At 40.8% G+C, this 14,528-nt stretch overlaps 1 protein-coding gene across 4 annotated transcripts in view; it reads right to left on the bottom strand.

Moving 5' to 3' along the window:
* Window positions 1-14,528, bottom strand: part of CDC14A (cell division cycle 14A) — a 56,172-nt gene that overhangs the window by 22,311 nt on the left and 19,333 nt on the right. For all 4 annotated transcript variants that reach the window (XM_035121739.3, XM_035121741.3, XM_088673785.1 and 1 more), the window contains exons 5-7: window positions 13,205-13,284; window positions 2,426-2,492; window positions 743-805 (exon numbers count right to left, since the gene is read on the bottom strand). In XM_035121739.3, the coding sequence (XP_034977630.3) occupies window positions 743-805; window positions 2,426-2,492; window positions 13,205-13,284 (210 nt within the window). The remainder of the gene's footprint in view (window positions 1-742; window positions 806-2,425; window positions 2,493-13,204; window positions 13,285-14,528) is intronic.

Raw genomic sequence — 14,528 nt, 5'->3', positions numbered from 1 at the left:
GGTGCTACTTCTGGAAGCATCAGGTTTTAAAAACAACTTAACCCCAAAGTTAATATTTAACGATTAGTGCAAGCATTTCACAGTGCATCCATTGGTTAATCCACCTACCTACTCTTCCTGTTGGAAAAACTTGACCAGACATGTTCTAAATACACATTGTCAAGTACTCTCTTCAAACAACAATGTTTCAGACTTAGAACACATAAAATACTGTGCAAGGCAAATAGAAGTGACATTACTTGCCCAGTAAAATGACGCAGCAGTAAACTTGAGGCATGCAATAGCCATTACTCAGACTCCACAAGCTAAAAACCAGGTAGACATAAGTAGCACTTAACACTGGTCAACTACCCTAAGAATACATTTCTCTCTTTGGACTAAGTGAACAAGAGAAATTGAGAGGAGAAGGAGCTCCACCTCCCTCACTTCTCTTATATTGAGAACTCATTTTTTTAAAGGATGGCATTTGCACAGTAACATGCAATACAGATCCCCTAATCACATTATAGGTGGATCATGCCATGGCGCCCAGCAGCCTTTCACTCCTTTGTATTTGCTCTTTTACCAAAAAGAAATGCATCAATAACTGGAAGGTAGCTGGGAAAGAAAGCAGCAATGCACCAATTATGTGGCACCTACAATTTAGGAAATGCTCAAGTTTCGCTGCAAAGCAGAACTAGGTGTGCTTAATAAGTGTATGTTGAAACTCAGGCGAACTATTCAGTTCAGAAGACGCACAAACCTCATAATGCTCGTACTCATCTGCATCAAATGTCTTGAAGTCGATAAATCCATGCTGTAAGGCCTAGAAAGCAAAAAATGTCAAGTTCACAGGCTACCATCCAAAGGACATTTTGAACCATTTAAATCTGAATGAGCACCAAGCTGGTCAAATATATGGGACAAAAGGAATGCAGTTTTCATAGGAATTTTTCTTGGTTTTTTTAGGAGTCTTCCTTATCCCCTCTATAACTTGCCTTAGCTACTGAACCTTTAAACTATAGCAATTAGGTAAAACAGATTTATCTCTGGGGTTCAAATAGTAAAGCAAGAAATGAAAATATGTGTCTATGCATTTGATGCATCTCTAAGGACACTAATCGGAATAATCAATTGTACCCATATTCCCAATTTTGTTGAGCTGCAATATACTTTCTGGTTGTAAGACATACCATACTATCCAAACGATCTGGAATTAATCTACATGAACTGTAGATAGCATTGTTGAAAACTTTCTGTTCCTGATACTAATACAGTGGTACCTCAGTTTAAGAACAGTCTTGTTAACAAACTATTCGGTTTACGAACTCCGCAAAACTGGAAGGAGTGTCCCGGTTTGCGAACTTTACCTCAGTCTAAGAATGGTGGAAGGGCACTGGCTGCGGGAAGCCTCATTAGGGAAAGCGTTCCTCGGTTTGAGAACTGTTTCGGTTTAAGAACGGACTTCCGGAACGGATTAAGTTCGTAAACCACGGTACCACTGTACATAAATTAAATATCTAGCAATTTATTTTCAAAAGAACAAATACAAATTAAATAGTTCAGTCAAAAATCAAAATCATTGGGGCCCTATCCTTGGAGAGACAGCTGAAAGTATGCTGAATGTGTGGTATATATTAAAAGCTTAAATGCAGGGAGCAATCCTAACTCAAGTCAAGAGAGCACTGGGGCTGAAGGAAGTTGTGGAGCCACCACTGTATATAAAGCCCTGCCACTCATGCCATCCCAAGCAGTGGTGGTTGTGATGCGGCAGTTATTTTATCTAAAAAAGGATAACAGTTCTGATGTAAACGCCCCCCGCCCCCGAAACTGACTTCCTGGGGAGTTGCTGGGAGGGAAGGGAGGAAGGAAGCAAAAACCTGAGACACATGTCCTGCTACACAGTCATGTGTATGAATGCCACATTTAATGTCAGGGTGGGTTAATATAGCAGCTGATAATATAGCAGGGCTAGCTGACATAGCAGCTTTGTCGCTTTGTCCAATGAGGGCATCCACTATAGGGCACTACAAAAAAAATCTGCTAAAACTGAATAGTACACCCGTCAGCAGTTCAGAGCTCTGGTGAAGGACCCAAGTCTTACTCTAGGGCCCAGCTTCTGCCAACCTAGCAGTTTGAAAGCACACCAGTGCAAGAAGATAAAGAGATACCACTGCGGTGGGAAGGTAAACGGTGTTTCCGTGCACTCTGGTTTCTGTCACGGTGCTCCACTGCACCAGAAGCTGCTTAGTTATGCTGGCCACATGACCCGGAAAGCTGTCTGCGGACAAATGCCAGCTCCCTCGGCCTGAAGCAAGATGAGCGCCACACCCCATAGTCGCCTTTGACTGGACTTAACCATCCAGGGGGTCCTTTACCTTTTACCTTTTTACCTGCATGTGCCTAAGGATATGATTTCTCTTTCAAATGCATTTTGTGACGTTACCTTTTTTATTCCTTGTAGACAATCCAGAATAGTTAGATTATATGTACTGTTCCCAAATGAGGCATCCCTACGAAAAGAGAAATATTAGCATATTCCAGATAAATACAAAAACATCTACCTATCATACCCAATTTTAGTAGATGGCAAAATTTTAAATTTCTGAAATTTGAACCTCAGCATGAAGGTTACACATGATAACACTTCTACACACAATTCTCCTCAATTTATTGATGGTAAGTTCATCTAAAATGTTAATAGGATGAACTCAAATGGAAAGTAATTGTTTTTTATTATTGATTATTAGCTACATGTATACTTTGTATACCATGTATACAAGGAAGCATACATGTTTCTTCTGCCTCGCATTCAACTTTACCGTAACAACAACCCTATGAGGTAGGCCAGCCTGAGAGATAGAGACTGGCCAAAGGTCATCCAGTGAGCTTCATGGTAGAGTGGGGATATGAACCTTGGTCCCCTGGCCTCAGTCCAGCACTTTAGTCATTGCACTTCTGGCTACTTAAAATATAATTCACGCTTCTGGAATTAGTCCTACAGCTGCCTTTCAAGTGTATTTTGCTGCTCGTATTTTAAATCACAGTTCCCTCCAGAGACTCAATGGAACATGGCACAAAAGAAAGCTTAAGGCAGAAAGAAGAGAAGGCAAATGATGCTCCACCAAACCAGCTTTTCAGACTATGAAGCCTTACACATATATGAGATTACTCAAAATCGGGACTATACATAGCACACAGGACTAGTATTTTAAATTACAATTAATTAAGATGATAGTTCTCTGCTTCTCTATGTATACTTCACCACTCCTCAGCATTTAAAATACTTATGCAAAAAAAAAGTCGGGGGGGGGGGAGTATAACACCAAAGACAAAAGTGGAGCATAAAAATAATTTCAAACAATATCTTCCTAAATGTTTGGCAATTCTACTTGAAATGGATACTCCACAGACTTTGCTTGGATTATTTTCCCCTCATTTAAATGGATATTAATAAATCTAGGGTGGTCATTGCAACTGGGAAATTAGAACTACAATGTAGATAGCAGTTTTGGCTGTGCTTCACCGGATCAGTACAAATAGCTGGGAGAAAAATTCACTTTCAGCTCTAATTTCAATACTCTGCAGTTTTCCATTATAAGTATTCTTTGATTTGTCTGAATGTGCACCCACACCCCTGACCTCCCAGAGGGCTATTTGAATCTTCTCCCTGACGCACACACATTACTAACTGCTACAAAAGAAGCAGCGATAGGAACCAAGTTAAAGAGAAACTTTGCCCGTGCACTGCAAAATGATCTTTCATCCACTGACAATACTATTTAATGAGTTTTTGTAATGCTGTATTTAGAATATGTATGGCATTTATCAGGAAAGCCTATTCACAGAAGCAGCAGAAGCAAGACTTTTGCTAATGCACCATATGTTGGCTACTTAAACTTAGTCCGTACATAATGCTTGCCTGAAACGTTTGCGTGGGAAAAGTCAAACTGACGACATGACCTCCTGAGCTTTGAGAATCCAAATCTAAATATAGATTCCTGTTTAATCATTCATCATTCAGCAACGCTTTACTGTGTTTTGGACAGTCTAGCCAGGGCTAGTTAAAGAAGAAGAAAAGGCTAGATATTTGCTAAGAAACCAGTATTAGTCTGAAAGCCTATTACTACTACTACTACTACTACTACTACTACTGGTACTAACGTACAAAGAACCTAACATTTTCTAAGACAGGGATGGTCTGTAAAAGATTATCTAACAGATACAATAACAAATGGAAAAAAGGATGGTGGGGGAAAGGAAGGCAAGTATTGGAGCAACTGCTTATTCACTCCAATTAAATTAACAGGCCTTAAGTTATACATGGACATTGATTTCAATAGGCCTACTCTCAGGGCCGGATTTAGGTTTGAGGAGGCCCTGAGCTACTGAAGGTAATGGGGCCCTTTATATGCCCAGCTGTCCTTTGTCAACAACAAATTGTCACTGTTTTTTGTGTTGAATATATGCTATATATGGTAATTTATGGACCTAATAGGTATCTAAAACCATTTGCATATAACAAAATAGGAGCCAACACAACACAAAACACCGTTGCTGTATGTAGGTTTTATGTAGAGTGAGGCCCTAAGCTATAGCTTGTTTAGCTTATACGTAAATCTGGCACTGCCTACTCTGAGTAAATGTTAGTTGATTGCAACTCGGGGGCAGTCTTCCAGAGTGGCTGTTGGTGCCTTGGCTGGTGGCAGAAGCCAAAGTATGCCTCCCTTTGGTTTAGCAGTCCTAGGGCAAGTGGCAGCTAAAGGAGTGTGTTTGTTCTTTGTGGATTGGCGAATAAGGAAATTCCCTGGAACACATTCTCTGGCTGATGGCCCTTTAGTTGCCATAATACGGCTAAGGCAAGCAATGCTAAAAGAATTAAGTATTTTAACCACATTAGCTATTGGAGGATGTTGCAAAGGTAGCTTCAAGGGAACCTGCCTTTGCAGTAGGCAATAACTGGATGTTTAATGCAAAATCTGAATGCCAGATGTGCAAGGAATCCCAGATGTGTAAAGGCAGCTGTAATTACTCTCAAGAAGGAAAAGCATAACATGCACATTCTCTGCAAGGCCGACGTAAAAGCGTTACTTGATTAATCACCAGTTTTAATCAGATCTGCTTATGAATAATACAACTCTCTCGGGGGAGGGTTTGGCTGTGTTCAGACAATCATGTATCAGCTTCTTAAGCTGCTATATAAAGGATTCTAACAACCATCAAGTCAGCTGTCTTGGCAGGAAATGCCCTGTCCTGGACATGGTCAATTGATCTGCTCCTGAATCTGATGGGATTTGGAGGCAAAGGGTGCTTCCAGGAATGGTCTGCTCTTTATCAAGGGCAAGACTGCCAGAACCACCAGGAACATCAGCAGGAAGTTGCTGCTATTATAGACAACCAGATTAATTTATAATTATTATTATTTACACTCAGGCCTTTATACAATAAAGCCACAAAGCAACTTGATAATCATTTGTCAATTGTCCCAAAACCATTTCTTGAAAGTATGCCATCCTATTAATCAATTGATTTTTTTAAAAGATACAATTGATTTTCCCCCTTTTTCTTTTTTTACTAAACATGGCAGTTCTAGGGCCAAAGCTGAGCCTTCTCGGGTACCAGTTTCCAGATCTGCAACAACGTTGACCTTGAAATAAAACCCTGGATAGGTAATTTGTGTTTTAACCTGTTTTTCTAGTTTATTGCTGGTTTTAATATTTTGATTTGTTTAATATTCTTGCTGTTGTTAGTAAATTTATCTTTTTATAAACCGCTACATTTAAGAGGTGTATAAAGTTTATGAAACAACCCAAACAATAGTTATTCAACGTGAACCGTCAACTTGAATACCCCTCACATCACATTCAGCACAAGTGTGTGCGAAAGAGAATACCTTCGCCGCTGCTGTTTGCTCACTACAGTGGTACCTCGGTTTATGAACACAATTGGTTCCGGAAGTCTGTTCATAAACTGAAGCGTTCATAAACTGAAACGAACTTTCTCATTGAACGCAATGGAAAGTGGATGGATCTGTTCTAGACAGTCTGCGGAGTACTTAAACTGAAGCATTCATAAACTGAAGCGAACTTTCCCATTGAAAGTAATGGAAAGTGGAATAGATTAATCCGTTCCAGACAGGTCCGCGTACTGAAGCGTACTTAACCCGAAGCATGGGTGTAATTGGTTCCGGAAGTCTGTTTATAAACTGAAGCATTCATAAACTGAAGCGAACTTTCCTATTGAAAGTAATGGAAAGTGAATTAATCCGTTCCAGATGGATCTGCGGCGTTCATAAACCGAAAATTCGTAAACCGAGGTGTTCATAAACCGAGGTTTCACTGTATCATGTTTTTGCTCTTCCGCTTACTGTAATTGCATGGTCCACTCAGTTCAGCATCCTGAGGACCTGCCAGCTTTCACTGAAAAAGCAAGTTTCTGGGGCTTATAATTGCCAAGACAGGCAATGGCTGGAGAAATATCACACACCAACGGATAGGGTAAGAACAGTCTCCTGTTTTCTATTAGTAGGGGTGGGAAACAGACCCATGTGCATTTTCAAGGTTTAAAACCCAGCAGAATCCAGCTTCTCTTGGCATACGATGTATCATCCTTGGTGCCGAATTTCAGCTTTAGAGAACAGTATATACAGAGGCCCTAGCCCCAGGAAGACTGGTATATTATGGCAACCGTGCTCCCGTAAGCACAAGCTTTGACTCTACTAAGATTGCTGCAGATTCTGTGCACAGGGGCAGAAAAGCAAAGTGGGAAAAGGCAATTTTCTTCCTGAAAGCTGTTTTTCTAGAAACCTGGTACCATCTTTACACTTTCTTTCAGCCGTTCCATTCCCACTTGCATGTAAATACTGACTTTATCACTCTGTGTACAATAGCTCTTTATTCACGATGTCTGATAACAAGGCACCTAATACTGCTGCCCAGATACCATATCCATGTTTTATATTGTAGTGAGAGATCTTATCCTTTGTGGGTAAATTCTTATTCCCACTGACAACTTATTCTCCTGAAGAAAGACTGAACATATATTCAAGATTTCAGAAACTATAAACCTGTAAGCCAGTGGGTGGAGAACCTCAGGCCTGGAGTGGGGGGAGCAAGTATGGCAGGGGTCCCCTAACTAAGGCCCGGGGGCCAGATGCGGCCCAATCGCTTTCTAAATCTGGCCCACAGACGGTCCAGGAATCAGCATGTTTTTACATGAGTAGAATGTGTCCTTTTATTTAAAATGCATCTCTGGGTTATTTGTGGGGCCTGCCTGGTGTTTTTACATGAATAGAATGTGTCCTTTCATTTAAAATGCATCTCTGGGTTATTTGTGGGGCATAGGAATTCGTTCATTCCCCCCCCCCAAAAATAGTCTGCCCCCCCACAAGGTCTGAGGGACAGTGGACCGGCCCCCTGCTGAAAAAGTTTGCTGACCCCAGAAGTATGGCCTGTGGGGCTCTCTCTCTGGCCCCCAGGACTTTCTATAGGCCACACCCGGTTTATTCTTCTTCCTTCTTTCTTTTTGCCTGGCTAGAATGTGTCCTTGAACCCCGAAAATAACTTCTGCTTGCCTCGATGAATACAGTGAGATGTGTGTGTGTAAAAACTAGTCTACTGAATATTAAAAAGGTAGTATTTACATGTACTGCTCCACCCATTTTTGTCTTTGCTCCATCCACCACTGGCATGCAGCCTTGGAAGGGCACGTGGTCCTGTGCTTGAAAAAAGGTTCCCCAGCACTGCTATAAGCTATCATTCACTTGGTATGTACAGTATTTATTTTTCCAGCAACTGGTATTCGGAAGCATACTGTCTCCAAGCGAGGAGCCAAAGCGTGGCCATTGTGGTTAGCAGCTACTGATAGTCTTCTCCTCCCTCAATTTGTCTCGCCCTCTTTTAAACCCATCCCAGTTGGTAGCCAAAACTGCCTCTTGTGGGAGCAAATCCTATAGTTGATGGGCTGTGTGAAAAAAGTGCTTTCTTTTGTCTGTCCCAAATCTTCCAACACTCAGCTTCGTTGGATGTCCCCAAGTTCTAGTGTTAAGAGAAAAGGGGGGAAACTTTTCTCTATCCCGTGTATAATTTTACACCCTTCTGTTGTGTCACCTACTACTTGCCTTTTCTCAAAAGTAAGTACAGTGGTACCTCGGGTTACAGACGCTTCAGGTTACAAATGCTTCAGGTTACAGACTCCGCTAACCCAGAAATTGAACCTTGGGTTAAGAACTTTGCTTCAGGATGAGAACAGAAATCGTGCTCTGGCGGCAGCAGGAGGCCCCATTAGCTAAAGTGGTACCTCAGGTTAAGAACAGTTTCAGGTTAAGAACGGACCTCCAGAACGAATTAAGTTCTTAACCCGAGGTACCACTGCAATGAACATCTAGGGGAAAAATAAATAAAACTTATGCAGGGAAGGTCCTGTTTGGGTGGAATTATCTTTATAGCAGTCTGTGCCCCCCTGCATATTGGGAGGGGGTGTGTGACACTATGGGAGGAGTTTTAGCAACTCTACCAAGAAGCTGGATGGCTCTGACTTTTAAACACTGAAAGAGCCACATAACAGCATAAAAAAACAAAACGAAGATTTTGGAATTACAGTACAGAGGTTGCCTTGTTGTTTCTAGAAGCTTTTCTATAAAACATTTACTGCAAATACTAATGCAATGGTTTTTTTTCAAAAGGAAGCTTTCAGAAAGACTTGTCTTGTCTTTATTTTCCTTTGCATAGGAATCCAGCAAGTTCAGGCAAGCCCAGAAAGTCTTTGCCATACACTATGAACAAAGCTGTGGCAACACCATATATCCCTTCCACAGCAACAACTGTCACTATAGACTACCCTTGCAAACAAATGCTTTCACGTGTCAAACATTCTCTAATGCTGTACACCATTTGTGTATAGTGATCTTTTAAAGTATGTGCTTTACTAAACTCTTGCAATGGAGTCAGTCTTAAATATTCCCTGTCCTACTTTTGAAACCATTAAGTGGGTTCACTAAGACCCCAAATAGTGGTGGTGGGTTTGGAATAAAATTAAAATAAAAGTTATGGCATTTCGCCAAATATTTAAGAAAATAATAGGGTGGTATTTGACTAAGTTTTACTCAGAGAAATTAATGAACATTACTAAATTAGATCCATCAATTTCAATGGGTCTCCTCTGGGTAAAGCTTAGTTCAATACTACCCATAATTTCACTCAAGTTTTAATCACCAAACCCCACCCCCAACTCATTGATTTACGTGTGCATAACTGCTTTAAGTTGGTGCTGAGACAAGCTATACCATAAACAAAACCACCTCAGGCAGCAGGTGCTAGGGGCAACCAACCTGTTCTGTACCCACTAGGTTAGCATACTGCCCTCAAGTGAAGTGGAGGATGCTATGCAATGACCAGTGTTGAAGAACGATTAAACTGCCAGTCCATCCAGCTTCTCTATGTGGAATTGGGAGTGGGGACCACCTTTGTCCTTCACTATAGGCAGCAAACTGCACTGGGTGAGCCATAGATAGCACCGACGTAACATTCCCGATATACTTTAACATCATGAAGCAATGCTCCCTTGCCTGCTGTTAAAGTTGAGCAGACTGGTGGGTACGAGGGACTTCCCAGTGGTGGTCCCACACCTGTGCAATTGCTGGGAACTCTGTGGGCCCCCTCCTGTGGCCTTTAAGAAGATTCAAAGATTTCTGCAGTCCACCAGTCTTTTTATTGACAATTATATCCGTCGCTCTTTCTAGTATGCCCCTCGCTGTATTGTTACGATACTCCATTGTTGTATTGTTTTTGACATTTTAATTGTAAACTACCTTGTGAGAGTTTGCCTTAAAGAGGCAGAGCGAAATAAACTAAAATCAAGAGTTTTCTGAATGAGTGGAAGTGACTGCCTTTGGAAGACATCCATGGTTTCCAATTGGGACAGGAAGGACAGCTGCGTGTACACCTATTTCCCTATACAGCTTGGTCCTTTTCTGCTGTCAATGTTTACTCAGCTGTTGTAGCCTGGGCTGGCCACAGGTGATTGTATCTGGCACCACTGGAATGCAAAGAGGCAGAGGCAAGGGAGCACTGGGGAGATTTGACTGAACCTCCCCTTACTGTAGTCCACTGGCAGCCTCAGTCACTTGCATAGAAAGCAATTCACTTGTGGCAGACTCTCCTCAGTGGTTTGCATTGCCTAATGAAGGGGCAAAGGCTAAGCAGAAAAACTGGAGGTATGCACTTCCATATATGAAAACTCTATAAAACAAACTATTGAGCATTATAAAATGGGTACTGCTGCCTATTGTGATAGAATGCAGTCGTATTTCACTGCAACAGTTCCTTTTGGAAGCTAGAAGGTCTGGCATTGATAAAGCGATTTGACTAAAAACCTAACGTTAAGTGCCCTCAATGCAATATTAATCCCTTCAGCCAGCATTAACTTCTCCCCTGTTTTTCCACCATGCACAGAGGTTGGAACCTGGCTGCGTGGTATATATGATCTAGCTGAATACTGATATTTCAGCAGTCTTTTGCCCCTACAGTCCTAAAGTGAAATGATGTCTGAATTTCTAAGCAGATTAAGATTTTCCAGGTCATTGAGCTAAATGAAACCAAATCTATTTGAATGAAAACTAACACTACATATTTCAAGAGACTCGTTCGTGCAATGATTGTGTCCTGGCGCCTAGGAGGTGCAGAAAACAGACCTGAGAGTAGGTCTTCTCAGTAGCAGCATCTGGACTGTAGAATTCGTTATCCCAAGATACCCAGCAATCTGATCCACTTTAGATAATCAGGCATTGGGTCTAGATAGCCTCCTAGAATTGGTTCTGGTTTTTTATTATTGATTCTAGGCCCAGGAGTACTTTATGATTGTTTGGTTATTTCAGTATTGGCCTTTTTTTTTAGTTATGTGATTTGTAAGCTGCTCTTAATGCTCCTTAAAGCACAAGAGGCAGGTATGTTGCCTTATAAACAATATTACAAGAACCCTCCCCATTAAATAGATATCACAATGTAAAAATCTCCTAAAAGTGACTTACAATGGCATTCCGTAACTACCGTAGTCCTTCTTGGATCACTAGACTGAGAAATCCTAGTATCCACAGTCATTTAAACTGAGAATCTTTACAAATGAAGAAGAGTATTTTTGTTGTTCAAGAACAAATAACAAACTGATTTGGATCATGGAAATATGTATCTTTTTTCTGTTCTTCCATTCTACCCAGCAATTACATTCAGACATGCATTTCTCTTGAACTTGTACCCAGGTAGAGACTTCATTGTGTTTCCTTGCAGGAATACCAAGTTTTGATATTTTCTTTTCCACAATTTAGTGGAAAAGAAAATATCAAAACTGGGTATTCTTGCAGTGGAACACATGGAAGAGACCGTGCATGTTTGTGCCGCGCTTCCAGTCCCTTCCCAGGTAGATTTCAGAGGGAAAAGCAAGCAGTTTGTGCCAAACGCTTTACAATTGGCACTGGGAGGTCTATAATGAATAAGCAGGCTCCAGGAGAAAAGTACCGTAACCAAGCAGCACAAGTCAAAATGCCAATTCTGCTAAAAAAACAAGTAAATAACTAAACAGTGTATGTGTTAGAACTACGATGTTCCATGCACTGACCCCAAGAAGTGAGCATACACAGTAGCTATGTAGGCTTCAAAATAGCATTGCTATCATTGATAAGTTGCCCTTGCTTTAAATATTTGATACCTACAGCTCAGAATACATTCCTGGCAGCTATCTAAACTCCAGGTATTACAAATAGCTCTGTGCTGAGATGCTTGGCACCCAGCCAGCTTCTTTAAGCAGCTAAATCAGCAGCAATTTTGCCCTAATGAAAGTGACTGTCAGGAAATGCCAGACTTATGTACCTATCCTTGCACTCTTTCCTACATTTTCAGGCAGAAGGTAGAAAGTCATTCTGATAATGACAATGGAACGGTTTCCGTCACCATCTACCTAACAGTCAAACTTAATTCATTGGCATCTGTGATTCACATCTGTCTCAACAAGTCTCCAAGGCTGTGGCAGACACGTCAAGCCCATGCTGGACCTACATTTTCTATTTAACTAGTTTTGCCAAACACTAACTCTCTAGATTTTGCGGTGAAATGCAAATAAGTTTCTCAGAAGTTACAAGCTCATAATACAAGCCTGAAGACGTGGCCTCTTAAATCTGGTTGAAAGAAGATACAGTATGTGTATCTAATGTGCAGAAATGTACCAAATGACACAGTAAAGAACACAAAAGCGAAAGTTTAGCTAATTTTTTTTATCAATGAAGCCAAAACCATTCAAGTAATATTAATCATTGAATTTATTTGTCATTTTCTACCAGAAAAGTCTCAAAGTGAGCTACAACAATAGCATTCATGCAACTGCAGATATGTATGATGTGTAAAATCAACAATACACTAAAACCAACGATCCACAGTCAACAAAACCAAGCAAAAATGCCCTTCCCTCACACAATACAAGGATTCCAACTGAGATAGCCACAAGAACCCCAACAATATTAGGATCCAAATGCCTGGGAGAATTAAAAAACAAACAAACATTTTAACCCAGTGCCCAATATCTGTCAATGTTGGTGCCAGCAGAGCTTCCCCGTGGAGAACATTCCACAAATATACAGCTGTCACCCCAAAGGTCTGTGCTGGCAATCTTCCAGAGCCTTGTTATTGGGAGGTGGCAAGGTGGTGTGTGGGAGAAATGCTGTAGGGAGCCAGAAAAAAAATGTAGAGCATGTACAGCTCTTTGGACCTTTGATGGGTAGCAAGAAAAAGGAACAAGAAGCAGTCAGAAAAACAGGTTCAAAAATGAAGCAAGAGAAATGTAGACTAATGGGAGTATCATGGTGCCCGAAAGAAGCTACACATCATCATCATGTTAATTGAAATGCTAGGCAGCTACTGCAACACAATATGCCAGCCTCAAACACCTATTTAGAAGCTTTAAAGCTAATCTGTTTAACTTGTAACTACAGCTGGCATAATGTAATGGCTAAAAGGCTGAGCAATGAATCAGGAAGTGCCTGGGTTGACTCCCACCTCTGCCACAAACTGACTAGGAGGCTACAGGCAAACCACTGTCTCTTAGGCTCCCCCTGCAATGTGGGGGACAAAAAATACAGACTTATCTTATAGCCTTGTTGTTAATGATTGGAACTAGATAATGCATTACACATGGAAGTGCTAGGCAAATGTTTTAGGTATTATTACTGCGGAAGCCATACCTAAATGGAAGATATGGTGGATTAGATCCAGATAAAAGTATTCGGTAAGCTTCTTCCGGTGTTTTCTTTAAGGAGATTACCTGCAAAAGAAAACCAACGTGAGCAACACACTGTCTTAGAAAAGCTAAAATGGTATTTGCAGTGGTGCAATATATTTTCTCAAAAAAAAGACCTTAATATGAATTGGATGAAACCTGCCATTCTTTAGCATCTGCTACACAGCTTTAAAGAGTATTTTCATGCTTCAAAGAAATGCCAATAGGCTGTACACAATGCTGTTGCTCAGCAGACAGTGAGGAACAGTGAGGGAAGCAGTTTGCAGAGATGTCCCCTTCCCCCTACAGCCCCCACCCCCAGATTTGCTGCAGAAGATTTGGAAAGGGCTGCAAGGGGGAAGAGAATTGCCCAAAATATATTCCCTCACCTTTCTACCAACATAATTCTTACCATCACCTAAGCAACATGGTTGGATACCATCCATTATTCTTAATGTAGATATGCCCATGTCATGTTTGATAGACGCACCACAGCTTGCAATTCGCTTTCCAATAAATCATGTTTTAGGGCATGTTTTTGCATTATGAGCACCATTTCAGGAAACTCCACCCAGTTTGCTGCAACATCCTGAGTTCAGTTTTATCCACTGTTATACTGATGAGAACACATCCACTGAAGCCACTGAAGCTATTAGTTCCTCTGACTTCAGTGGTTATGTTCGAGTCAGTATTCTTCTCCCGACTCTCTCATAATAAAGCACTCCTATTCTCATTCAGTATGCTTCTTGGAAATCAAATTACTTCCTTCTCTTTTGTACTAGTGAAGATGTAGGTCAGGACTGCTTACAGAAGTAAGCAATAGCAAAAAAAAAAGTGCTAATAAACTTATGAATGAAATCTGTCTTTATAAAAGATCGCCTTACCTCACATTTGCCCACTCAACTGCATCAATTGTCAGAATTGGCACTACTACAGGTGCTATTCTGCATTTGTAAGAACTCTTTCATTCAGTGTGGCAGTGCCTACACTTTGTAATTCCCTGCCTATTGAGAGCAAGCAGGCACCTTCACTCTATTTCCTTTGGCACCTGTTAAAACTCATATGCTTAGAAACTTGAAGTCATTTTAATCTGTTTTAGTATTTTAACTTCTGTATGTTTTAAAGTATGGCTGCGCTCTTTTTCTTGATTTTACTGTTTTATCTTTTGTAAGCTGCTTTGAGGTTGTTGTTGTTTTTTTACCATCAAGCAGCATATAAATTTTATGAATGAATAAATTACTAACAAATATAGTGAACTGTGTCCTTTATCAAAACTTGTGTTATGTTTT

The sequence above is a fragment of the Zootoca vivipara genome, chromosome 7 (genome assembly GCF_965207765.1).
Source record: "Zootoca vivipara chromosome 7, rZooViv2.hap1.1, whole genome shotgun sequence".
Classification (NCBI taxonomy): domain Eukaryota; kingdom Metazoa; phylum Chordata; class Lepidosauria; order Squamata; family Lacertidae; genus Zootoca; species Zootoca vivipara.
The sequence above is the reverse complement of the archived record's forward strand: the minus strand, read 5'-3'. Positions and strand labels throughout refer to the sequence as shown.